The 27,680-nt window shown below is 34.0% G+C and overlaps 2 protein-coding genes across 2 annotated transcripts; both read left to right on the forward strand.

Moving 5' to 3' along the window:
* On the forward strand, positions 1-2,800 carry LOC139885661 (DNA polymerase zeta catalytic subunit-like). The gene is made up of 10 exons (XM_071869409.1): positions 1-197; positions 395-477; positions 655-712; positions 1,119-1,168; positions 1,255-1,367; positions 1,550-1,592; positions 1,743-1,811; positions 1,969-2,121; positions 2,215-2,557; positions 2,663-2,800. The coding sequence occupies exons 1-9, from the start codon at positions 86-88 to the stop codon at positions 2,374-2,376; spliced, it is 843 nt and encodes a 280-aa protein (XP_071725510.1). The 5' UTR covers positions 1-85; the 3' UTR covers positions 2,377-2,557; positions 2,663-2,800.
* On the forward strand, positions 2,796-26,424 carry LOC139885660 (DNA polymerase zeta catalytic subunit). Its single transcript, XM_071869408.1, has 13 exons — positions 2,796-3,788; positions 4,205-4,420; positions 4,511-4,564; positions 21,550-21,812; positions 21,914-22,056; positions 22,332-22,923; positions 23,067-23,213; positions 23,296-23,571; positions 23,693-23,800; positions 23,880-24,085; positions 24,248-24,551; positions 24,657-25,274; positions 25,940-26,424. The coding sequence occupies exons 1-13, from the start codon at positions 2,834-2,836 to the stop codon at positions 26,111-26,113; spliced, it is 4,056 nt and encodes a 1,351-aa protein (XP_071725509.1). The 5' UTR covers positions 2,796-2,833; the 3' UTR covers positions 26,114-26,424.
* Positions 26,425-27,680: the final 1,256 nt, after the last annotated feature.

Genomic DNA, 27,680 nt, shown 5'->3' on the forward strand with positions numbered 1-27,680 from the left:
CAATCCAAATCCTTTCAAACCCTAAATTTCGACTAAGATCGATTGTAAACAATTCGAGGTTTCAGTTTAACAAATTTAGACATTAATGGAAGATTCGCAAGCTAATTCGAAAATTTTCAGTGTTCGAATAGTATCAATTGATTACTACATGTCTCCCCCAATTCCAGACCTTGATTTCTGTTACAGTAGTTTTCAAGGTAATCATTCTTATTATTATCAATCAAACAATACACTTTTTTGCTCATAAATATGTTGTTCTATACACGTATGCTTACATAGTTATTTACAAAAATGATTTTAAGGAACTTTCATGAAGAACATAAGATATTTCGCAAATTTACGGTTGTTTCTTTTATTTATATTTTTTGAATTTTTTGAATTGAATGGGATATAGGTGGAAAGGTGAATGAGGTTCCTGTGATCAGGGTATACGGGTCAACTCCAGCGGGTCAGAAGACTTGTTTGCATATTCATCGAGTAGAGTTTATACTTTTGTTTACTTGAAGTGGTGATTTTAAGAATCATAGTTTATGTTTGAATCGATGTTATCACGAATCGTAGTGTTAAACTATAGATTATTTGAACTGCTGTTATCATCTGAGTGCGTCTTGTTGATTATTCATTTATTAAGAATTTGTCTTGATTGTTACGCAGGCTTTACCGTATTTATACGTTCCTTGTTCAGATATAGTAGATCAACCAGATCTGGAAGGTATGACACTGTTTTTCTTTCGGTCTGTATATGTTGGAATGTGTTTATAAAATCAAGAAACTGTTTTGATAAGATACTGTATATATAATATGAATTTATATGAATGAAAGTTAGAGATTCTGAACCTTCTGAGTAACCTTAAATCTCCATTTGAGTATATGCTTGGTGTCGTCATGAACCATCCCTAGAGGTCTCAGGTTTAAACCTCAATAGCACCTAGCGGCATATCTTGGGGTGGCAAGGGAAATGGTCAGAAACGGTGGTCACGGGATAACCCGATTAGGCTGCATGAACAGGGTAAACTTTATCCATTTACTTGATGTTGTAATGATAGGTAATGATTAATAGCATTTTGGTTATTTTGTTGATTATCCTTTTTACTCATCATGGGCTCACTAATGCTTAGGGGATGCTTGTGTGCGAGTGATTTCTCTTGCTCTTGAGAAGGCATTGAAGGTAGTCTAAGATATGTGTATATGGCCGCATTTGTCTTGTTAAAGATAGGTACTGATGTTTATTACTGAATTCTTTAACTCTTTCAGCTAAAAGGTAGTGCTGGTTCAAAACGTCAGCATGTACATGGTTGCAGTCTTGTCCGTGCAAGAAGGTTTTATGGTTATGATGGATCTGAGCAACTATATGCGAAGCTTTACCTGTATCCTATTATTTTGAGTAGTTTTTTGTTGTATTTTTTCCTTTCTTATTCTCATAATTGTGTTTTGTGACATTTTGTAGTTGTACCATTCAAAATGTTTCAGTTTTCTTTTTCCCCTACCGTTCGTACGTTATATTGTACTACTTTGAGTTATGCTATCAGTTCCTTGACAGAAATTAAAGATATCATCCACAAGATGTTTCTCGGGCAGCAAACCTTCTTCTGGTAAAATTTACACTATTATATGTCATTGCTATAATGCATTAACATTTTTTTTATGTCTAATTGGATAGCGACTCGTTTTATTAAAAACAAGTGTTTTATTTTCTTTCAATATTCTTAACGTCAACTCACTAATGAAATTCTAATTCTCAGAGTGGTTCAGTCCTTGAGAAAAGTTTGCAGCCTCATGAATCACATATTCCATATCTTCTCCAGTTCCTGGTAAGCACACTTTAACTAGCTAATTTTTGGTTTCTCGAGTCTGTTGTTATCTCTTATGTTTACTTCATAGAATACAAGATGTGTAGTTATTTTTCTATTGAATAACTGTATCAGTTCTTTTATTGTTTCCTTCAGTAATGTCTTTCACATTATTTAGGTTGATTATAACTTGCAAGGAATGGGCCACCTACATGTATCAAATATGAAATTCCGGCATCCAGTACCACATGTTTTCACCAAGAGGAAGGCTAATGATTATGCACAACATAAACAACAAATGGATAAATTTTCCAAGGCTACTAATTCACAGGTTATTGTTGTGGTCATATAATTATGGTATTTGATATATATGAACACGATAAGTTGAATGTACAATGGTTTTCTCATATGTGGGATCTGTCAGGCAGATTCAAGTGATGATGTATGTCTAGTATCTCCCGTTTGGCTGTCATCTACTATTCCCGACACTTGGATTTGGAACTTTCCTAGTCAAAATTTCGAGAATAACTTTGTTAAACGTCAGAGTGTTTGTGAACTTGAGGGAGATGCTGCTATTGATGGTTAATTGTGTTTGTAGTCCCTAAAGTTTCTCAAAGTTCATGTAACTACATGCTAATGTGTAATGACTAATCATCTTAATTTGATTATTGGCAGATATCCTTAACCAGCAATATAAATTGTACTCATCATTGTCACAAACCCTTTCTGATGTCAGAATGGTTCAGTCACTCATACCAATTTGGGAGGTTTTCAATCTTATAAATATCCTCTTGTTCTCTTTAGTGGATCTACAGTGCGTGTGAACTTCACATTAAAATATGTTGGTTTTGACTTATTTTTCATTGTTACAGGAGTTTGAGAGGAATGGACAGCATATAGAAACCATATCATCTGATCCTGAAAAACCTAGCCCGCATAATGTTTTGACTGTGCTGTCTAATAAAGATGAATATGAAAATAAACTATTTGAATTGTACAATACTGACAATTCTTCACCTTGTACACCAGTTGAGCCTAATAAAATGCTTTCACAATCTAGAAAAGATACAATTGATGGAGAAGAATTGATTGGCAGTGGACATTTACAGTCACTAAACAAAATGAAGCCTCTGGTATCACAAGATTCACAATGCAGTTTTACTGCAGAAGATCCAGAAGCTTTAAGGCTTTTAAATTGGCTAGCCTCTTCTCAAGCTGCAGAAGATATAAACTCTGATGATGAACTTAGACGAGAGACCATTCTAAGTCCATTAATGCCTGCAACAACGATTAATCAAGTGCTGGAAAAAGCTGATATGGAATTCATTAGTGCATCCCAACAAGAATGTCAGGACATTCTTGATTCTGTTCAAGATTCAATTAACGTAGAATGTAGGAGTGAAAGTAAAACTGCTGATTGTGATTCTCCTTCTCGACTAAATTCAAAGAAAGAAATACCTCAAATAGATGGTTCTGGTGATGGTAAAAAACCTATCTATCATGATGGTGACCCTGTTGAGATAGAGAAGAAGAAAGATAAAGATAGAGTACAACTTGATTCCAGTTCAAGCTTCAGCAAAAAGCACAAAAGAAAAAGTCCTTTGTGGGGCCCTTTGCCTTTTTGTCTATCTAACACGACTAGTCAACCGACAGACGTTAAAGTTGGTAGATTTGATAGTGAAATTAATACCATAGATGGGTGCTCTGTTCGGGATCTGATGAGGAGAAAGCGTCATCATCGGGGTGACTCTCCAAAAATGGAAATTCATCATCACACAAAGGTTGAACCAGACAAGGAAACTTACTACAACACGATTTCTTCCCTAAAACAAAGTAGTGACCAGCTCGATATTGGTCCATCTGTCATTTCAGGTGATCAGCAAGAGATCAGTCCTACCAGTTGCCACTTGGCAACTGGACCCCAGTCAGTTAGTTCATCACCAGCAGTTACGCCTGGTGTCTGTCATCCGGAATATTGTGATAAGGCTGAAGAAATAGGTTGGAACATTGCTCCAAAGTTTCTTTCTTCACTAGTTTAACACAGGTGTATTAATTGTTGGATCTTGATTTGGACAAGACTGATCCAACAGGCATAGAAACTTGATCTAATAGATCAACCCATTTTGGCGGATCAATAATTGGGTATTCAAAAAGTAAAAGGAGAATCTTCCAATTTTATTTTTATGAAATTAAATTTCCATACTACTGTTTTTAAATGTGTGTGTAACATTTAAACTATTTTTTGAAGAAATGCCAGTATTTTGTATGAAAACTTCGAAAATATGAGAAAAAGCTTGATTTTTTCTAAAAAAGATTGGTTTTATGATGCCCCTTTTTTAGAAGTATAGCGTTATGTAGTTACCGATAACACTTTGCTGCAATCTGAGTACTTATCAGTCTTCTGCATCATGTAGTTAAGGATAATGTCATTGATGAGTTGCCCCCTTTTTCTGATGGGGATTATCAAGAAGATAAGCACACGGCGTCTAAAATAGATGAACCGATTCCTGGTCAAGAACAAGCCATAGGTTCTCCTACGCATCTTATTGATGGTTCCTATTTATATATGTTGATACCTGTAATTTCACCTCCATCAGCAGATGATGTTAATAAGTGGCTGCTTCATGATGGTACAAAACCTACTACTACATCCAATTTATAATAAAAGTTATATAATATGTTCAGTGTAATTTTTTTTTTTTTTGACTTTTTGATTTTAGATGTAGCGAGACAAAGCGTAAATGCTACGAGAGAAGAATCTTCATCATCAAAAGGTAAAATCATTTTAGTCTCATCAAGTGACAATGTTAGAAGTGTTCAATTATTGTTTACTTTTTTGCAGGTTGATGTTTCGCGAGGTGTATATAAAATAGCTTATATTTTACGCAGAAAATACTATTAAATACGATACAATTTTACACAAGATATTTATTTATTTATAGAATGGATATACTTAAACCTTGCTACAACACTTATAGGCAGTGTACCTAATCGTACAGTAGTGTAGTTTTTAGTAAGTCCGGTTCGTTCCACAGGGAAATCTTTAAACAAAGCTCAACGCTATATTAGTTTACTTTTATTAAAAATACAAATATATATATAAGTAATATTATTATTATAAAGGGGGGTTTTTACCGTTTAATGACCGGTTTGTCGATTTTTAAACTTTAGTCGCAGTTAAAACCTAATTTAAAATATAAAATAAATACAAGACTTTAAATTAAAGCGTAAAGTAAATAACGATAATGAAATTGCGAATAATAAAAATGCGATAAAATAAAATTGCGATAATTAAAAGTACGATAATTAAAAGTGCGATAAAATAAAATAACAATAAATAAAAGTGCGATAATTAGAAGTGCAATTAAATATAAAATAAAGGAAATAAAATATGATATAAAAGAATTATGCTTATTTAAACTTCCGTAATCATGATGTTTGACGTGTTGATTTTAGTTTTATGCCCATGGGTTAATTGTCCTTTGTCCTGGATTATTCAATATGTCCGTCTGGTTTTTGTCCATAACAGTCCATCAGTCATAAATATAAATTGCAAGTGTCCTTGTCAAATTATTATTATACCCGAAGATAAATATTCCAACTAATTGGGGATTCGAATTGTAACAAGGTTTTAATACTTTGTTTAATGAATACACCAGGTTATCGACTGCGTGTAAACCAAGGTTTTACTACTTTGTTAACAATTACACCAATTACCCTTGAATGTAATTTCACCCCTGTTTTAATTATTCTAGTGGCTATTAATCCATTCCCGTGTCCGGTTAAATGAACGATTATTCGTACATATAAATACCCCGCCCATCGTGTCCGATCGAGTGTATATGGTAATTTATAGGGACGCCCAATTGTAAATCTTTATATTAACATTAACAAACTTTCATTTAGTTAAACAAATATAAAGCCCATTAATAGCCCATAGCCTAGTTTCCACAAGTGTCGTTCTTTTGTCCAAACCCCAATTATGGTACAAAGCCCAATTACCCAATTTTAATAATTAGCCCAACATCATGATTACTTCGTTTTAAACAAGCATAATAATAACTTAGCTACGAGACATTAATATAAAAAGGTTGAACATAACTTACAATGATTAAAAATAGCGTAGCGTTACACGGACAGAATTTCGACTTACACCCTTACAACATTTGCTAACATACCCTTATTATTAGAATTATAATTAAAATTAAAATATAAATTATAAATATAAATATATATTACTCGTATATATTGAGAGAGAGATGAAAATATGTGTAAAATTCGATCAGAATTCGGTTGGCTTTATAGCCAGAAATGATTTTTGGGGCTCCGCGACTCGCGGCAAAAAGGCCTTCAAACTCCGCGAGTCGCGGAGAGGTATTTTCAATTTACTCCCTTGGAGTTTCTGGCTGCCGACAGTTTTTAATATATATATATAATATATATATAATTAATATAATTAATTATATATTATATTATATTTATATACATAGTTAACTTGTAATTTTTAGTCCGTTGCGTCGAGCGTTAAGAGTTGACTCTAGTCCCGGTTCCGGATTTTCGAACGTCCTCGCGTACAATTTAATATCTTGTACTTTGCGTTTTGAATCTTGTACTCTTGTGAATTTGAGACGTTTCTTATCAATAATTGGAACCTTTTTGATTGTCTTTTGTTCTTTTGAGCTTTTTGGTCGTTTGCGTCTTCAATTCGTCGAATCTGTCTTTTGTCTTCACCTTTTATTATTTAAACGAATATCACTTGTAAATAGAACAATTGCAACTAAAAGCTTGTCTTTCTTGAGGAATAATGCTATGAAATATATGTTCGTTTTTAGCATTATCAAATATTCCCACACTTGAGCGTTGCTTGTCCTCAAGCAATATTGTCTTGAAATACTAGAATCACTTCTTTATTCTTCACACTTTGTACATCAGTGATTTCTATACGGCGGTATAAACAATGGTAGTAACGATATGGTTTACAGTCCCACATGACTATAAAAATTTAGATCCATTAAGGAAATTGGATCTTTATGAAAACATTTGATCTTTTGAAAATTAAATCTAGTTTTTACCCTAGATAAGTTTTCCGGAATAACCCTTTACCGGTGTTTGCAAAATATTTTTGTGGGTTTAGTGGGTTTCAGATTTGAAAATTTTAGCTCAAAACTTGCGGTTTTGTGTCACCCACTTGCTAACCTTGTATTTGGAAAGCAACACGTCCAGTTTACTTGTTCCGTATATTACCTTTCGGCAAACTACCGTCCGGTTGTAAAGGAAAGCGTTGAACAAGCAACTGTTAAGGCAATGTCCCGTGACATGCTTTTGATTATGGTCTATAACGTGTCGGACGCAATTACTATCCTTGGTAGGAGCAATAGTAAAGCTCACCCTTATAATTTTTCGGTCTGGCACAAGGTCCTGTCTTTGACCATGCTATGCAACCACCGTTCTTACGGTTGACACCCGATTTGGTTCAGGTGACCTAATGAATTCCAGGTGAATTCCTAGGATTTTACGTTCAATGGTAATGAACGCATTGAAAATAGGGTTTTCAGAAAACAAATCGGTTTATAATTTTGATCAAAATATTTTCTCGTTCAAGCTCGAGTTTAGATATCATTGAATTCCATGAGTTTGTAATTCTCAATCTTTAAGGTCAATCTCTAGGATTGAGTAATATCAGTCTTAAAAGCTGATTTTTAATCTTTAAGGAGATTATCCTTTCTGGGGATCTGATTCATTAGTCTTATCCAGCTAATTTTGCATGGTGCCTCCCCATTGTACGAGATAAATCCTTCTCATGGTTAGGATAAATCTGACCACTTGGCGACCCTGTTTAATGCTGAGGTCCGTGGATTTCCTGCTGATTTTAGTGATGACTTTTCTAGATTTTTCGTCAACCTACAGCTGGTCTGGACGACAACTTCATGACCTAAATCAAGAAGCGCGTGTCTTTTTCGGAAGACTTTACTTCCTTTTAATGATGGAATTGATTCATCGTGTAGATCCATCTCTTCTTTTCTTTCATCGGGTAAAACAGTTTAGTTTAGTCCAAAGCAAAAGTATTTTCAGTTATTTGTTACAGATATTTGTGACATATGTTTAAAATAATTTGGTAAATTTTCCCACACTTGGCTTTTTATTTTTCTTTTTATCGTCCTCTATTCCATTTTAAATGAATTTTAACATTTTAGTTTGTTTCTCAATTTATGTCCTTTCCGAGGTAACAATAATTTCGGTGTTTGAAACCTAGTTTTATCGTTCATAAATATGTATAAACATGATTTTAATTCATTTAATTGAAAATTTTGAAAAATTTTACTAGAATTGGGTAGTCAGTATATAAGACTAGGGCTGTTCTTTTTTATCAGAGAGCACTAGATTCTAATACAACTACTGCTTTACTAGTATTTTTAATGGTAACCAAGTGTTTAATATAAAAATTTTTAAAATCCGAAAGAATTTAACCCCTTCCCACACTTAAGATCTTGCAATGCCCTCATTTGCAAGAAATCAGTAACAATTTAAATTATTGAGGGTGATTTGTGTGAAAATGATTAAATTTTTACCAAAGTTTCCAAATATATTGGCGTTTGTTTGCTGAATGATAAATGGTGCACGTCATTTGTTCATTCCGTCTTGTTGTTATTTCACATGTATTTTGCATCATTGTCGTCAAAATTACTTGCTTTTGCTGAACTTAATGCCAGTCTTTGAAAATGCGTTGTTTTACCCTGTTGTGTACATAAGATAAACTGCAAACATATATACATATTTTTGAAGTTTGGTATATTACCCCACATTCAAAAATTATTAAAATCTAAGAATAAAAGTTAGATAAATATAAAAATGATTACAATATTAACAAAAAATATTAAACATATCAATAATTACAAATTACAAAATAAAAATAAAAATAAGTAAACTAAGGATGATATTGGTACCAATAGGGGTTCCACGCATAACCATAAGTGCTATAGAATGCCTCGGCAGGGTCATACGTAGGATATGGTGGCTGCATCTCTATCGACCAAGGAGGGAAGACGGGTTTCGGTGTAGGAATATAGTTTCTACCTATGTGTTGGCAATGCGCTATGATCTGGTTCTGATGAACTTGCCAATCTTCAAATGCTCTCTGTCTAGCATTTTCGTATTCCTGAGAAGCTATAAACCTTTGCATTTCTTGCATCTGGTTCCCCCCTCCTACATTACCTTGTTCCTGGTTTCTCTCTACCTGTGGATGTCTACCATTGTATCGTACTGCGGCGTTATTTCGCCGCTTCAACACTTTCGCACCATGGTATACATTTAAACCTATAGTGTCGCGGGGTTCCGGCTCTTCTACTAATAATCCCCCCCGACTTATATCCACACCGAGATATTCACCAATCAAAGTAATAAAAATACCACCTCCTATTATGCTATGTGGACGCATCCCTCGAACCATAGCTGATAAATAATAACCCACACAATATGGTATACTTACAGCGCTGTGTGGGTCTCGAATACACATATGGTAAAACAAATCTTGTTCATTTACCTTTTCTTTGTTTTTACCCCTTTGTGTAATCGAGTTAGCTAAAAATCTATGTATTACTCTTAATTCGGCTCTATCTATATCCAAATAAGAGTAGTTTCCCCCTTTAAAACGGTGATGGCTTGTCATTTGACTCCACACACCGTGTGTATCAAAATTCTCATCTATTTTCCTACCGTTTAGTATCAATCCTCTACAATCGGCAGACGCTAATTCCTCAGGCGTATATATACGTAAAGCCTGAGCCATGTCTAGTAAAGACATGTGGCGCATCGAACCGCCTAACAAAAATCTAATAAAAGAACGATCGGTTAAACTAGCTACCCGATCATTCAACTCTATACTACATAACAACTCTTCACACCATACTTTATATACAGGTCTGCGTATGGTGAATAAACATATCCAGTCATTAAAAGAAGAATTACCATACCTCTGTACCAGTAATTCCCTAATTGGCCCGGCCAATTCTACAGCTTCCAAGGGTCCCCATTCTATGACCCTTGGTACCTCAATAACCTTAGAGTGAAGAGTATGCAAACCCCGTTGATATTTTGGATAATCTATCCAAAGTCTGTCAAATCGCAGGTTCGGGTGTAACTGTTCCAAGTGCATATCTGAAAAGGTCATGACTGGATGAGGTACATCCTGCTTGTAGTAGTTATCTACCTCCTGTTGTTCCAAGTTCTCAGCAGGAGCATGGCGGGCTTGGGATGAAGATTCACCCCTTTCACTCTGCAAAACACATCAAACACAAATTTTGTGCATCCAAATATGCATTAGTGTCAGCAAAATCATCAATTAAAATAATTACAATGACATTATCAATTTATATCAAACTTAAGCTTATTTTCACATTTTTATCAAATCTACACTTTTTCAAATAAGCATATACGAAAATTTTCGCCAAGTTCATAAGCATTCAACTCAAATAACATGTCAAAATAATCATTACTAGCAAATAAACAAGTCTCAAATGGCATTATCTTTCAAAAATCAAGTTCATGAATTTTGGACTTGAAAAAGTCCACTTTAATTCTCAAAATCATGTTTAGGCTCAAAGTTTGGATCATTTAACTACCTAGACATGTTACACTACTCAATTTAGCAACAATTCATGACAAAAATCGGCCATAACCTGTTTATATCAAAAAGCCCCAATTTTGCTCAAGAACACAAACCCTAGATTCTAAAGATTTTGAAGTTTTTGGCTTCAAATCATGTTAACAAGCATCAATCTAGGTTATACATGCATAATATACTAACAATTTAACACTAATTACACTAAAAATTAACAAAATTCAAATTATGAAAATATGCTCAAGAACACACTAAAATTCGGATTTAAAGGTGATTTGGGGTGTAATTGTACCTGTTTTCTTGAGTAGTTCCTAGATATCATCCTTCTCAACATGATTGTAGCAAAAAATTTGGTGATTAACGGTTAAAAATTGAGATTTTTGGGGGTGAAATTCGCAGTATTTCGGGTTCTTTTTCGGGTGTTTATGCAGTGTGTTTGTGTGTGGGAGAGTGACTGATCGAGCAGCTGGTTATATTTTTTTTCTGTAATTTTGTCCCTCCGCGAGTCGCGGAGGTTTTCACTCAAAACTCCGCGAGTCGCGGAGTTATTTTTTTTTTTTTTTTTTTTTTTTTTTTTTTTTTTATAATCTTTAACTTATAAAACAATTAAGAAATTAATTTTAAAATTTTGTTTCCCTTGTTATTTAGGACGAGGTCGTTTCGGATCGATGTCCTAGTCCGTCCCTCGACAAAATTTTAAAATTTGTCTTTTTGTAGCGATTGTTTTAAAAGCTAAGATTTTTGGGTTTTTTCAATGTTTTTGGCATACTTTAAATCAATAAGATTAAAAATAATGATAATAAAAGTTCTCGTCCCTCCCTCGGGTAAAGCAATTTCGGTTCAAAGACCTAGTCTTCAACTTACGACGAATTTTAAAAATCATATTCTTAACTTAATGAGATAAAGTAAATTTTTGTTTTTAAATTCACACAACTTAAATATAAAATTCAAAATTAAAATTAAAAATTCACACCAAACTCAAAATTTAAAATGCATAAAATTAAAATTTCATATTTTAAAAATTAAAAATTCACACCAAACTTAATTTAAAAATTCATAAATTCATACCAAACTTATATTAATTTTTCAAATATTTACAATTTTAAAAATATTGTTTTTACAAAGTTTACAATATTAATTTAAGATTTAAATATTAATTTTAAAAACATGGTAAAAAAATAAAATTAAAAATCTTTTTGTCTTTTTATCTCACTTTAATCAATCAAATATTATCAAAAATATGCGCCCCTCTTTTCGGTAAAGTAATTTCGGTTCCAAGACCTAATTTAACTCATGACGAATTTTTGAAATATTTTGGGTTGATTGATTAAAGATATTTATACCTTAAGAATAAACGTTAAATTTCGCAGTGATGTAATAAATTTTTGAATGATATCAATAATTTCGGTCGCCAAACCTAATTTTATTTAATACCAATTTAATACTTTTTAGCGAACAAATTAGCGTTTATTATCAAAAGGTTAAAAATAAAAATAAAAACTGTACAGACATACCTGTGAAATAGATTTCTTAGTTATATGATCTATTATATTCATAAGATAGTCGGTTTAATTGGTCTTCCATGGCTGCATAGGCGTAACCTCTAGCATTCATTGTCTTTTCTTCTAAACATATGAACGGTCCGTCTCTGCATAAAGTAACAAATTCGGTATTTGAATAAGTTTGATTATTTGAACATTTACCTCCATGTGACCATTTTCCGCATTTGTGACATTTTTCTAGGTGTCGTGCTCTTCTTTTCGCTGCGGATTTTGATTTTCCTTTACCAAATTGTAACTTATTATCTTCGCATCTGGATCCTTTTCTAACTCCGTCCATTCTTTCTCTGATTACTGATACTAATTCACTCGGGAGTATGTCATTATTACGTTTAGTGATCAAAGCGTGTAGCATTAGACCATGGTTTAGTTCACAGGCAGTCTTCATTTTGTAAAAACCTAAAAAAAATAAAAATTCAGAATGGGGGGAGAAGACTAGTTCTTTAGGGTCTGCTAGGGAAAGACCATACGTGTTCCATTTTCGAGAACTACACGAAAACAGACAATCTAACTCTAACAGAAATACATATTATCCTTTAAAGACTTGATTCTCCCCACACTTAGTTAGCTGTGGTGTCGAAATTGTGATTAACTTCGTTGTCGACTTCCATCGGACCATGTATGTAATGTTTAACTCTGTGACCATTAACTTTAAATTCAATCCCATTTGAATTTATTAATTCTATCGTTCCGTATGGGAAAACTCTTTTTACTATGAATGGTCCAGACCATCTCGATTTCAATTTTCCAGGAAATAGCTTGAATCGTGAATTGAAAAGAAGAACTCTGTCTCCTTCTTTAAATTCTTTTGAACTTCTGATTCTTTTATCATGCCATTTCTTCGTTCTTTCTTTATAGATTAACGAATTTTCGTATGCTTCATGTCTTAATTCTTCTAATTCGTTTAGTTGACTTAATCGTAGACGTCCGGCTTCATGTAAATCAAGATTACATGTCTTCAAAGCCCAAAATGCTTTGTGTTCAATTTCTACTGGAAGATGACATGCTTTTCCATAAACAAGTCTAAAAGGTGTGGTTCCAATTGGAGTTTTGTAGGCTGTTCTAAAAGCCCAGAGTGCATCCTCCAATTTAATGGACCATTCCTTCGGATTTGATCCTACGGTTTTCTCTAGAATACGTTTTAAAGCTCGGTTTGTATTTTCAACTTGTCCACTTGTTTGTGGATGATATGCGGTGGAGATTTTATGAGTTACTCCATATCTTTTAAGAACTTTCTCAAGTTGATTATTACAGAAATGAGTACCCCGATCACTTATTAAAGCTTTCGGTGTTCCAAACCTTGCAAAAAGACGTTTTAAAAAGTTTACTACAACTCGTGCATCGTTAGTTGGGAGAGCTTGTGCTTCCGCCCATTTAGATACATAATCAATGGCTACGAGTATATATAAATTATTATGAGATTTTGGAAATGGACCCATAAAGTCAATACCCCAAATGTCAAATACTTCACATACTTGTATGACATTTTGTGGCATTTCATCGCGTTGACTTATTTTTCCGGCCCTTTGACATGCATCACAGGATTTGCAAAGAAGGTGTGCGTCTTTGTAAATTGTAGGCCAATAGAATCCAGCTTCATAAACTTTTCTTGCTGTTAGTTGAGGCCCATAATGCCCTCCTGTTGGTCCTGTGTGACAATGGTTTAAAATTTTACTAGCTTCATCTCCAAATACACATCGGCGTATTATTCCATCGGGACAACTTTTAAACAGATGTGGATCTTCCCAGAAATAGTGTTTTATATCACTGAAGAATTTCTTTCGTCTTTGGTATGATAATCCTTTTTCAAGGAATCCACAAACTAAGTAGTTTGCATAGTCTGCAAACCATGGGATTTCTTTATAATCTATCTTCAATAGATATTCATCAGGAAAGTTGTCTTGTATGGCCGATTCATTTAGAACTTCTAATTCGGGATTTTCAAGACGAGAAAGATGATCAGCGGCGAGATTTTCTGCTCCTTTTTTATCTCGGATTTCAATATCAAACTCTTGTAAGAGTAAGATCCAACGGATTAATCTTGGTTTAGCATCTTGTTTTGAAAATAGGTATCTAAGAGCAGAATGGTCGGTATAGACCACCGTTTTTGCTAGAACTAGATATGATCGAAATTTGTCAAAAGCAAAGACAATAGCAAGGAGTTCTTTTTCAGTAGTTGTATAGTTCGTTTGTGCTCCTTGTAATGTCTTACTAGCATAATATATAGGTTGAAATCGTTTTTCAATCCTTTGTCCTAAAACGGCTCCCATTGCAAAATCACTTGCATCGCACATTAGTTCAAATGGTAGATTCCAATTTGGTGTTATCATGATCGGTGCATTAGTGAGTTTCTCTTTAAGAATATTAAAAGATTTGATACATTCATCTGAAAAGATGAATGGCGCATCCTTTTCTAGGAGTTTATTCATAGGAGTGGCAATTTTTGAAAAATCTTTTATAAAACGTCGGTAAAAACCGGCATGCCCTAGAAAACTCCTAACTCCTCTAACATTGGTGGGATGTGGAAGTTTAGCAATTACATCTACTTTAGCTCTATCCACTTCAATTCCTTCTTTTGAAATTTTATGTCCAAGAACGATGCCTTCTTTAACCATGAAATGGCATTTCTCCCAATTAAGTACTAGATTTGATTTTTCGCATCTAATTAGCATTCGTTCCAGATTAACTAGACATGATTTAAATGTATCACCGAAGACTGAAAAGTCATCCATGAATACTTCCATGCATTCTTCTATCATGTCATGAAAAATCGCCATCATGCACCTTTGAAAGGTTGCAGGGGCGTTACAAAGTCCAAATGGCATGCGTTTGTAAGCAAAAGTACCATAAGGGCACGTGAATGTGGTTTTTTCTTGATCCTCGGGTGCTATTGGAATTTGAAAATATCCGGAAAATCCATCTAGAAAACAATAGTAACTATTTCCGGCTAATCTTTCCAACATTTGATCTATGAAAGGTAAGGGGAAGTGATCTTTTCTGGTGGCGTCATTTAATTTTCTATAATCAATACATACACGCCATCCTGTTACAGTCCTAGTAGGAATAAGCTCATTTTTCTCATTTGTGATGACAGTCATGCCACCCTTCTTAGGCACGCATTGAACTGGGCTTACCCATGGACTATCAGAAATTGGATATATCAAACCTGCATCTAGCAGTTTAATAATCTCTTTCTTAACTACATCTTGCATATTAGGATTTAGTCTTCGTTGGCGTTGCACATACGTTTTATGACCTTCTTCCATAAGGATTTTATGTGTGCAATACGAAGGACTTATTCCTTTAATATCATGAATTTTCCATGCAATGGCTGGTTTATGAGCTTTCAACACAGAAATGAGTTGTGATTTCTCATTTTCAGTAAGAGAAGACGATATTATTACAGGTAATTCAGATTCACCATGTAAATAAGCGTATTCCAAATGGTTTGGAAGTGGCTTTAACTCTAATTTCGGAGGTTCTTCTATCGATGATTTATATCGATATCTGTCTTCTTCTTTTAGCATTTGAATTTCTTCTGTTGTTGGTTCATATCCATTAGCTATAAGTGTAGCTAACATTTCAGCTTCATCAATTGGTTCATTTCCTTCTCCTAAAGAACATTCTCCTGTTCCTTGTAATTCTGGAAATTCTTCTAATAATTCTGCATGTGCATCTATAGTTTGAATATAATAACATGTATCATCTGCAGATTGTGGATGTTGCATGGCTCTATCCACTGAAAAGGTAACACTCTCATCCTCTATACTTAGGGTCAGTTTCTTACCGAACACGTCTATCATTGCTTTAGCCGTGTTTAAGAATGGTCTTCCTAATATGAGAGGAACTTGAGAATCTTCTTCCATGTCTAAAACAACAAAATCTACTGGAAATACTAAAGTACCAACTTTAACTAGCATGTTCTCCATTATCCCTCTAGGATATTTTATTGATCTATCGGCTAGTTGTATGCTTATTCTGGTTGGTTTCAATTCTCCAAGGTCTAGTTTAGCGTATAGTGAATACGGCATTAGATTTATACTAGCACCTAAGTCTGCCAATGCTTCTATTGAACTAAGACTACCCAGAAAACATGGAATTGTGAAACTTCCTGGATCAGATAGTTTTTCTGGTATCTTATTCAACAGCACTGCTGAACAATTAGCATTCATAGTAACAGCCGAGAGTTCTTCCATTTTCTTTCTATTTGTGATTAGATCTTTCAAGAATTTAGCATATCTTGGCATTCCTGAAATCACATCAATGAAAGGAAGATTTACATTTATCTGTTTAAACATATCCAAGAATTTGGATTGCTCGGCTTCTAGTTTTTCTTTCTTCATTTTACTCGGGTAAGGAAGTGGTGGTTGGTATGGTTTAACATAAGGTTTATCCTTAACTGTGTTATCTTCATTAACCTTTTCAACTACCGGTTCTTTTTCCTTATCTTGATCAGGTTGTGGTTCTTGTGGAGTAGGAATAGTTTCATCAGAAGTTACAGGTATTTCAGGTGGTTTAAGTGTTGTACCACTTCTTGTGGTAATAGCTTTAGCTGTTTCATTCCGGGGATTAGCGTTTGTATCACTAGGTAAACTTCCCGGTTTTCTTTCACCTATTAACCTTGCTAGGTTACTTACTTCTTGTTCCAGATTTTGAATAGAAGCTTGTTGATTTCTAAATGCTTGTGCATTTTGTTCATTTGTTTGTTTTTGAGATGTGAAAAACTGCGTTTGAGTTTCAACTAGCTTCGTCATCATATCTTCTAAATTCGGCTTTTTATCATCGGTTTGTTGTGGTGGTTTGTTTTGAAAATTCGGTCTTTGCTGATTGTAAGTATTATTGGATAATTGTGGATTGCTAGGACCTTGTTGGTTATTGTATGGAATATTTCGGTTATAATTCTGGTTTTGATTGTAAATCGGTCTTGGCGGTTGATAATTATTCTGATAATTATTTCCAGGCCTTTGGTTTATGTATGAAATATTCTCTCTTTGTTCCATTGTTAATTCAATACTTAGACAATCTTTTGTCAAATGTGGTCCTCCACACTGCTCACAACTAATTCGTATAGCATGAATATCCTTAGTCATCTTTTCCATTCGTCTTTCCACAGCATCTATCTTTGCGGAAATGGAATCTAAGTCATGGCTAGAATCGGCTCTAGCTGCTTTAGATGATCTAATGATATCTTTTTCTTGGTGCCACTCATGTGAGTGGGAAGCAGTATTATCAATAATTTTGTAAGCATCAGTTTCGGTTTTCTTCATAATAGAACCACCAGCTGCTATATCTATGTCTTTTCTTGTAGTGATGTCGCATCCTTGGTAGAATATTTGTACTATTTGACAAGTGTCTAAACCATGTTGCGGACATCCTCTTAATAACTTTCCATATCTTGTCCACGCCTCATATAGAGTTTCATTTGGCTTTTGTGTGAACGTAACAATTTCTGCTTGAAGTCTTACGGCTTTAGATGCAGGAAAGAATTGTTTAAGAAATTTGTCAATTAAAACGTCCCATGTATCAATCGCCCCTTCAGGTAACGATTCCAACCAATCTTTGGCTTCTCCCTTTAAAGTCCAGGGAAATAACATGAGATATATTTGTTCATCCTCCACTTCTCGTATTTTAAATAGTGTGCAGATCCTATTAAAGGTACGTAGATGTTCATTTGGATCTTCCTTCGGCGCACCACTAAATTGGCATTGATTAGTCACCATGTGTAAAATTTGTCCTTTGATTTCATAATCTGGCGCATTAATGTCTGGATGAGTAATTGCGTGACCTTGGCCAGTGCGTTTAGCTCTCATTCGGTCTTCCATGCTTAAAGGTTCCAGATTCTCCATAATTGAATTTGTTGACTCGGTATCACTGAATGATTCTGATTTAATAGTTCGTTCCTCAACAATCTCTGTTTGAATGATTGGTGGTTCCGGAGGAAAGTTTAATGGTTCAGGATCTTTGAACCGTTCCTGAATATTTTCTGGATTCTCAATTGTGAGGTTTGTTTCAAAAACTGGATTATCGGAAATTTGAACTGAAGTACTTGGTCGACTGGATGACGATTCTAAAGAAAAATCAACGGCGGTTATATTTGTTAAACGATGTCTTGATCGAGTTACAGGTGGTGAACGTACAAAAGGTGATGAACGTCTTGCTCGGTGCATTCACAGAATATCCTATTAGTTTTTAAAAGGAAAGAAAAATTATAATAAGTTATCTAATCAATAGACTTTTCTGATTTTGCCCACGTTTCGAATAGCCAAAAGATGCAGCAGAGGGGCAGGATTCGTTTGGTCTCAATATAATTGAGGACTGTTTGGCTCCAATAACCCGGTCCACGTACAAATCCAACTATTACTACGAACCAGAAAATTTTGATGTCTATCAATTTAACCACTTAAAATAAATTTTCGTAATTTTAAGAAATTTAGATAAGAAGTAGAATAAAATTCTAAGTCCTAAAACTAGAATGGCGAGAAATAAGAAAGAAAAAGATTGCGCGTCGAAAAATGTCGAAAAAGAAAAAATGGTTGAAAAATAAAAGGTGACGGAAAAATAAAAGAAACTTATAAAAACTTAAAAATACTTAACTAATTTAACCTTATTACTACAACTAACTTAAAATTATAATCGCAAATTGATATTACTAATTGAAATGATAATTGGTACATAGTAAAAGGTCTAAAAATATTAAAGCTTACAAGAAAAACTAAATCCCAAATGGAAATAACTTAAAAAGAAACTAAAACTTAAAAAGGTGTCGCAAAATTCTAGAGCACCTAAATCTTAGTCTAAAGAAAAAGCACTTAAGGAATTCTACGGCAAAGCCTAAAAATATAGGAGTAAAAATAACTATAGCAAAAACTAAGTTTAAAATTAATTATGAGCTAAAAAATACAAATATTACGCTACAACGATTAAAAAGGTACAAAATATAAAAATATACAAAAAGTTGTAAAAAGTACAATTTTTATAAAAATATTATTTTTATATTATTTATTTAATAAAACTACTAATTTTATAATTTAATTAAAACTAATTAAACAAAATACATATATAAAGTAAAAAGTAAAAATAAAACTAAAATTAATAATAATAATAATAATTAAGTAATTAATAATAATAATAATAAATTAAAACCCGTGATTAGGGTTTTTGTCCGAGTGTCAGAGGGCCTCCGCGAGTCGCGGCAAATAAAGAGTAAAACCCCGCAAGTCGCGGGGTTCAGGAATTCTGTTGACAGGTAGTACTTTTTACGCGTTTTTTTTTTTCTTTTTTTATTTTTATTTATTTTTCTGTTTTCTGTTTTTAATTTAAATAAACGATTTTTAATAAAATTTTTATTTTTATAAATTAAAATAAAGATAAAGAAACTTATAAAACTTAAATATTTAACAAAATCCTAAAAATACTTATATTTTTGTTTTTCTTTTTATATTTTTGAATGATTAAAACGTAATTTTACAAAAACGAATTTTAATAAAATTAAACTAAAAAAAAAATCTTTTTTTTTTTTTTTTATATTAGCGTTGCGCTTCCGGCTTTTAAGATGGATTCCCCGGCAGCGGCGCCAAAAATACTTGATGTTTCGCGAGGTGTATATAAAATAGCTTATATTTTACGCAGAAAATACTATTAAATACGATACAATTTTACACAAGATATTTATTTATTTATAGAATGGATATACTTAAACCTTGCTACAACACTTATAGGCAGTGTACCTAATCGTACAGTAGTGTAGTTTTTAGTAAGTCCGGTTCGTTCCACAGGGAAATCTTTAAACAAAGCTCAACGCTATATTAGTTTACTTTTATTAAAAATACAAATATATATATAAGTAATATTATTATTATAAAGGGGGGTTTTTACCGTTTAATGACCGGTTTGTCGATTTTTAAACTTTAGTCGCAGTTAAAACCTAATTTAAAATATAAAATAAATACAAGACTTTAAATTAAAGCGTAAAGTAAATAACGATAATGAAATTGCGAATAATAAAAATGCGATAAAATAAAATTGCGATAATTAAAAGTACGATAATTAAAAGTGCGATAAAATAAAATAACAATAAATAAAAGTGCGATAATTAGAAGTGCAATTAAATATAAAATAAAGGAAATAAAATATGATATAAAAGAATTATGCTTATTTAAACTTCCGTAATCATGATGTTTGACGTGTTGATTTTAGTTTTATGCCCATGGGTTAATTGTCCTTTGTCCTGGATTATTCAATATGTCCGTCTGGTTTTTGTCCATAACAGTCCATCAGTCATAAATATAAATTGCAAGTGTCCTTGTCAAATTATTATTATACCCGAAGATAAATATTCCAACTAATTGGGGATTCGAATTGTAACAAGGTTTTAATACTTTGTTTAATGAATACACCAGGTTATCGACTGCGTGTAAACCAAGGTTTTACTACTTTGTTAACAATTACACCAATTACCCTTGAATGTAATTTCACCCCTGTTTTAATTATTCTAGTGGCTATTAATCCATTCCCGTGTCCGGTTAAATGAACGATTATTCGTACATATAAATACCCCGCCCATCGTGTCCGATCGAGTGTATATGGTAATTTATAGGGACGCCCAATTGTAAATCTTTATATTAACATTAACAAACTTTCATTTAGTTAAACAAATATAAAGCCCATTAATAGCCCATAGCCTAGTTTCCACAAGTGTCGTTCTTTTGTCCAAACCCCAATTATGGTACAAAGCCCAATTACCCAATTTTAATAATTAGCCCAACATCATGATTACTTCGTTTTAAACAAGCATAATAATAACTTAGCTACGAGACATTAATATAAAAAGGTTGAACATAACTTACAATGATTAAAAATAGCGTAGCGTTACACGGACAGAATTTCGACTTACACCCTTACAACATTTGCTAACATACCCTTATTATTAGAATTATAATTAAAATTAAAATATAAATTATAAATATAAATATATATTACTCGTATATATTGAGAGAGAGATGAAAATATGTGTAAAATTCGATCAGAATTCGGTTGGCTTTATAGCCAGAAATGATTTTTGGGGCTCCGCGACTCGCGGCAAAAAGGCCTTCAAACTCCGCGAGTCGCGGAGAGGTATTTTCAATTTACTCCCTTGGAGTTTCTGGCTGCCGACAGTTTTTAATATATATATATAATATATATATAATTAATATAATTAATTATATATTATATTATATTTATATACATAGTTAACTTGTAATTTTTAGTCCGTTGCGTCGAGCGTTAAGAGTTGACTCTAGTCCCGGTTCCGGATTTTCGAACGTCCTCGCGTACAATTTAATATCTTGTACTTTGCGTTTTGAATCTTGTACTCTTGTGAATTTGAGACGTTTCTTATCAATAATTGGAACCTTTTTGATTGTCTTTTGTTCTTTTGAGCTTTTTGGTCGTTTGCGTCTTCAATTCGTCGAATCTGTCTTTTGTCTTCACCTTTTATTATTTAAACGAATATCACTTGTAAATAGAACAATTGCAACTAAAAGCTTGTCTTTCTTGAGGAATAATGCTATGAAATATATGTTCGTTTTTAGCATTATCACAGGTTCGCTTGGCCATGATATGGACTCACGAGATTCTTCTGCTGACATGACCAATGAGAAAATGGAAGAAAAACCTAAGCAATTGCCAACAGTATCGAAAACGGAAGAAAAATCCAAGCAATTGCAACAGCGCAATGTTTACTCACAAGATATCTCTCAGATATCAGGCCCCGAAGGAAAAATGCTGACTCCTTTGAGTCAAGCGGGATTTAAGGATCCTGCAAGCATTGGAGCAGGACAGCAGTTGACCATGTTCAGCATAGAGGTTATCTTGGCTTAAATAAAACTTATTCTGGATTACTGGAAATTTTGTTTGTGTCATTAAAGATGCTGATGTATGGGACTAAAGCCTGCAGTTATTGACAGGTCCAAGCGGAATCTAGGGGAGACTTGAGACCTGACCCACGTTTTGATGCTGTCAATTTCATAGCAGTTGTTATTCAGGAAGATGATGAGACCACCATTAATAGTTATGTCCTCATGCGCAGTGAGATACCAGCTGTTAGAAGGTGAACTAATTCCACACTGCTTGATAGATGGTTATCAAACATGGTTGAAAACTCTCACGGGATAACCCGATTAGGCTGCGTACATCTAAATAAAAATAATCACCCTCTCAGGGTAGCCTGAATTGGGATATCATTATGCGAATTATCCTAGATTCCTAGCAATAGAGCATCTCATAAAATTAATTGTCATTTGTTGAATTATTTAAATGCTGCAAAATGTTATATAGGGTTATAAGGTCAGTCTTCTACTTCTCATTTGAGCTTTTACCTCACAGAAATCTGGACGGTATAACTAGTTGCACGTTGTTAGTTTGTACCCAAGAGAACCAGCTGTTTAATGAGTTCATGAAACTCGTAAGTATTCTTGACCCAGATATACTAATGGGTTGGGATGTTCAAGGTGGTTCACTTGGTTTCTTAGCTGAACGGGCTGCATTTCTTGGAATTGGGTTGCTTAATAAAATATCCCGCACACCGTCTCAACCTATATCTAATCCCGAAGTCTCAGATATTCCAAATAATGGAATTTTGGGTAATGTTCTCCCTGAAGCCTTAAATTCTGACACTGATTTGCCAAATGATGCAATTATTGAGGATGAGTGGGGCCGAACTCATGCAAGTGGGGTCCATGTTGGGGGTAGAATTGTCCTTAATCTTTGGCGGCTGGTTCGCAGTGAGGTTAAGCTTAATATGTACACAGCTGAAGCAGTTATAGAAGCAGTTCTTAGACGAAAAGTTCCTTCTATCAATTTCAGAACATTAACAAAGTGGTTCGCTAGTGGTCCTGGAAAAGCACGATATCGATGTATAGAATATGTTCTAGAGAGGGCAAAATTGAACTTTCAAGTGATGAACCAACTTGATATGGTATGTAGGGAGACATTTTTAAGTGTTTTATTAACTTCTTCTTAGAATTTATTTCTGGTGTATTTGATGTGCTTTTTGAATCAGATAGACTAATACTTCTCGAAATTGACATTATACCGTATCACTTGTGTGTATATATGCAGATAAACAGGACATCAGAGCTTGCACGTGTGTTTGGTATTGATTTCTTTTCTGTTCTTTCAAGAGGTTCCCAGTATCGCGTGGAATCAATGTTAATAAGATTGGCGCACACACAAAATTATCTTGCAATTTCTCCTGGAGGCCAACAGGTTTTTACTCAACATACTTACGTCTCTATATCAGTATCAAAATGTTTGGACCATTTTCTGAAAACAAATTCATGTTAATTAGGTAGCTTATCAACCTGCTATGGAATGCTTGCCACTTGTTATGGAGCCAGAATCTGGGTTCTATGCAGACCCTGTTGTTGTTTTAGACTTTCAGTCTCTGTATCCATCGATGGTCATAGCTTATAATCTCTGCTACTCTACATGCCTCGGAAAGGTTATACCTTCAAAGCCAAATACGCTCGGTGTTAGTTCATATACACCAGACACAAATGTTTTGCGGGAATTGAAACATGAAGTTTTGCTTACTCCAAATGGTGTAATGTATGTACCTTCAAAGGTAATGAAATCATAGATCATTTTGCTTGTGAGAAAGACTCAGTTAAAAATGTTGTGCTTTATTCTTCATCTGTCGCTTAAGATAGTCTTTATATAAATTAATTCTGTATAGCATGATTCAGGTCCGTAAGGGTATACTTCCTAGGTTACTTGACGAGATATTATCGACACGAATTATGGTTAAACAGGCAATAAAGAAGTTGTCACCTTCAGAAAAAGTACTTCATCGGGTACGATTTCACTTTGGGTAAACTCACCCTTTCGTTGTACTGACCAAGTCTTTTACTCGTACTCCTAATCTTGTTTCAGATCTATAATGCACGACAACTCGCGTTGAAATTAATAGCAAATGTGACGTATGGCTATACAGCTGCTGGTTTTAGTGGACGCATGCCTTGCGCTGAGCTGGCAGACAGTATTGTTCAGTGTGGTCGCAGAACGCTTGAGACTGCTATTGAACTTGTGAACACACATGATAAGTGGAAGGCTAAAGTTATATATGGTGATACTGACAGGTATTTTGTTTGTATAATTCATTTATAACTTTGTAGTAGTTTTAGTTGTACATCATGTAAAATGCTTAGTTTTGATGGTGAAATTTCTTGACATGTGGCATGTTTAAAATAGTCATTCTATTTCTATATTTGAGTGTAATGTAGTTGCAATATGCTTTGCAGCATGTTTGTACTCCTTCCTGGACGGTCTGTGAGTGAAGCCCACCAAATTGGAAACGAGATTGCATCAGCTGTAACCAAGATGAACCCTAATCCAGTTGTACTAAAAATGGAGAAGGTCTATCAACCCTGTTTTCTTATAACAAAGAAAAGATACGTCGGTTATAGTTATGAAAAACCCGATCAAGTCAAACCTGTCTTTGATGCTAAAGGAATCGAGACGATACGCAGAGATACATGTGCAGCTGTTTCCAAGATGATGGAGCGTTCGTTAAGAAACTATTTTGAAAATCAGGATATTACTAAGGTCAGCTATACCTTTATGTTTTTTAACCCGGTATTCATAAAGAAAAAAAAAAATCATAAAATGAATGAAGAATTATTTTTTTTCTGTATTTGTTTGTTTCTGCAGGTCAAATCATACTTGATACGTCAATGGTCTCGTATATTATCAGGCCGAGTTTCTATTCAAGATTTTATATTCGCAAAGGAAGTTCGTTTAGGTACTTACAGTTCACGTGTTTCTTCTCTTCCACCATCTGCAATAGTCGCAACCAAAGCTATAAAAGCCGATCCTCGGGCTGAACCACGTTATGCAGAACGAATACCATACGTGGTGGTTCATGGTGAACCTGGTGCACGACTATCTGACATGGTAGTTGACCCAATGGAACTTTTGGCAGTCGATTCACCCTATAGATTAAACGACTTGTATTATATCAACAAACAAATAATTCCAGCTTTACAAAGACTGTTTGGGCTTGTGGGTGTTGACTTACGACAATGGTTTTTGGACATGCCACGGCCAATTAGAGAATCTGTTGGGAAAAACCAGTCGTATGGACCGAATTCTCACCGGACCCGAATCGATTACTACTATCTCTCTAAACACTGTATCATGTGTGGTGAGTTGGTCCAGGCATCTGCGGCACCTATATGTAGTGAATGTTCTAGAAATGAAGCTGCTGTTGCAGTAGCTGTAACTGGAAGGACCTCCAAGATGGAAAGAGAGATTCAACACCTTGCTGCCGTAAGTATTATTATTATTATTATTTATTATAATTTTAAAATAAACATGGGCTAACTGAAAAGTTGTACCTGCCTCCTATCCATTTACGAAAAGTTGTCATTTGACCTTTTTTGGGTCGGATGTTGAGAATACAATATCCTAGGGTCAATTAGGTCGGTAATAGGTCGAAGAAACTCATTTTTTATATGGGCAGTGATTCCTACACCACCAAAATCTATCCATATACCACCAAAACTGCTTTAGAGGGTTGTATAGTACGATATTATAATGCATGTTTTGTGGTGTATGGATAATTTTAGGGGTGTACAGATCATCATCCTTTTAATACTGTTGAAACAGTCTGGCTCAGGATCCACCACCAAAACTTGTCCACGAAATATTGTAGCGAATAGTTTTTTGAATATATTGACTCAGGGGGTTCAAACATTAAGGTATCATACCAAACGTATTCAGTAGAATATAAATTCTGTATACCCTTTCCCCTTTTAGTTTTCTTGCTGTTAAAAATTGTTAAATACTTTCCACCCAGTCTTTCTTCGTATGAGTCCCGTGATTCATTTTTCTTGGAGACTTGCCATTGTATATTGTATATATTTCTTATAACAATGTCTGCTTTTATTATTAGTTTATCTGAAAAGGTTTAATACGTTGGTGATGTTTCTCAGATATGCCGGCACTGTGGAGGTGGAGATTGGGTTGTAGAAAGTGGTGTAAAATGTACATCGCTTTCATGTTCCGTGTTCTATGAAAGACGGAAATTGCTGAAAGAGTTGCGATCTCTATCTAACACTGCCACAGAATTGGGTTTCTATCCCAAATGTATGGCTGAGTGGTTCTAGATTACCTTTTTAACATAGTTTTCGTAGGGTGTTGTATATATTACTCCGTAATTAATCTTAATAAAGGTACCTGCACTCTTATTATCACTGTAAAATATAAGAAGCCTCTTGGCCAATGTATAGAAAGAACATATGTTATACATAGATAATTTCAGTTTTTACCAAAATGCGTGTTTATGTGTGGATAGCATTAGACCTAATGAAACAGATTATTTGGATTTTGGTGCTAAACCAGGATTCGGTTTTGATGATGAGGAAGACGATGATGTGAATAGTTACGATTTGAATACAAAATCAAGCAATCCTTCAGTTAATTTTTCTGGTATTGTTATTGAATTTACGAATGCCTGCCGACCTATTTTTTCAAACCAGGGTTAAGGTTTATCAGGCTCCGCTAGAGGTGCAAAAGTTACATGCACCATGAGAGATTTAGCATCCCAGAGTGAACGTTAGGTGATTGAACCATATCGTTAGACACCAGTTGCAACAAGGTGATTTATGTTATGAATTTATGATGCGTCGAACATTGTACAAAAGCAACCATCTGTCTTCTGTACTACTGTTTGCCGGCCAATGACGCCCCCAAAAGGCAACCATCTGTCTTCTGTACTACTTCTGTTTGCCGACCAATGATGCCTCCAAGGAACAAGTTTAGGTGCAAATAATGAGTAACATGAGAATTGAATGAGAAAGGAGTTCAGGAGTCAGGACTTCAGGTGTTTAGTAGCCTGAAATCAGAAGCTAATTACTGGTTGGTCACAATGAGAGTTTTGTGGTGTAATTTTAATCTTTGATGAAAAGCGATAACTTTTGAAGTAGATAATTGGTTCGATTCACGTTTTCAGTTTTTTTTTTTTTGTTATTGGTATGTAGTATACCCTCTCTCCCAACTTATTAGTTCAAAACTGTCCCATATTAAGATACACTTTTCATATTCATAAATAGATTAAAATAAGAGAAAATCATTTGGTTTGTTCTTTTGGTTATATTGAAAACATGTGTTTCGTCTATTACACTTCTATTGATGTGAATAATCTTTTATTTGGTAAGGTCGATCTTGAATCATGATTAACCAATTATGTTAACAGACGTTATATTAAAACACCTAATCACTTAGGGTCTTCCAGAGTTTAATTATAAATGAAAGGAAATGAAGTGAAGGGAAATGAAAAGGGATGAGAGTTGTATCCTTCTAAATTGGAAGAAAAGATGGGAAGGAAAATGCACTGAAATAATCCATCATTTTCATTTTCTTTCCTCCCTATTAAAACTTAGGAACACTACTTGTCTTTATTTTCCATCCCTTTCATTTAATTTTCTTCTAAATTAAAACTCTGGAACAGACACTAATCTACAAAATTACTTCCATGGTGATAAAATTGGATAAATAGTTGTAGGCGGTCGTCGGCGATGATAGTTGGTAGTAACATGTGTTGGTGTTTGCTAATGGTAACTTGTTACAAAAAATACTAGCTTTTATTCAAATTTAATTATTCATATATATTTTTCAATAACTAATTAATAATACATCAACTTATACTCCGTATAAAAATAAAATAAATTATTT

Source organism: Rutidosis leptorrhynchoides, chromosome 1, assembly GCF_046630445.1.
Source record: "Rutidosis leptorrhynchoides isolate AG116_Rl617_1_P2 chromosome 1, CSIRO_AGI_Rlap_v1, whole genome shotgun sequence".
Classification (NCBI taxonomy): domain Eukaryota; kingdom Viridiplantae; phylum Streptophyta; class Magnoliopsida; order Asterales; family Asteraceae; genus Rutidosis; species Rutidosis leptorrhynchoides.

Bases quoted from the DNA above. Each gene is read 5' to 3' on its own strand.
- LOC139885661 (XM_071869409.1), top strand. From the start codon at position 86: ATGGAAGATTCGCAAGCTAATTCGAAAATTTTCAGTGTTCGAATAGTA. The intron at 1,368-1,549 runs GTATCCTATTAT...CAGAAATTAAAG, and splicing joins CTATATGCGAAGCTTTACCT to ATATCATCCACAAGATGTTT. The intron at 2,122-2,214 runs GTTATTGTTGTG...GGGATCTGTCAG, and splicing joins CCAAGGCTACTAATTCACAG to GCAGATTCAAGTGATGATGT.
- LOC139885660 (XM_071869408.1), top strand. From the start codon at position 2,834: ATGCTTTCACAATCTAGAAAAGATACAATTGATGGAGAAGAATTGATT. The intron at 3,789-4,204 runs GTTGGAACATTG...TGCATCATGTAG, and splicing joins TGATAAGGCTGAAGAAATAG to TTAAGGATAATGTCATTGAT. The intron at 24,552-24,656 runs GTCAGCTATACC...TTGTTTCTGCAG, and splicing joins AAAATCAGGATATTACTAAG to GTCAAATCATACTTGATACG.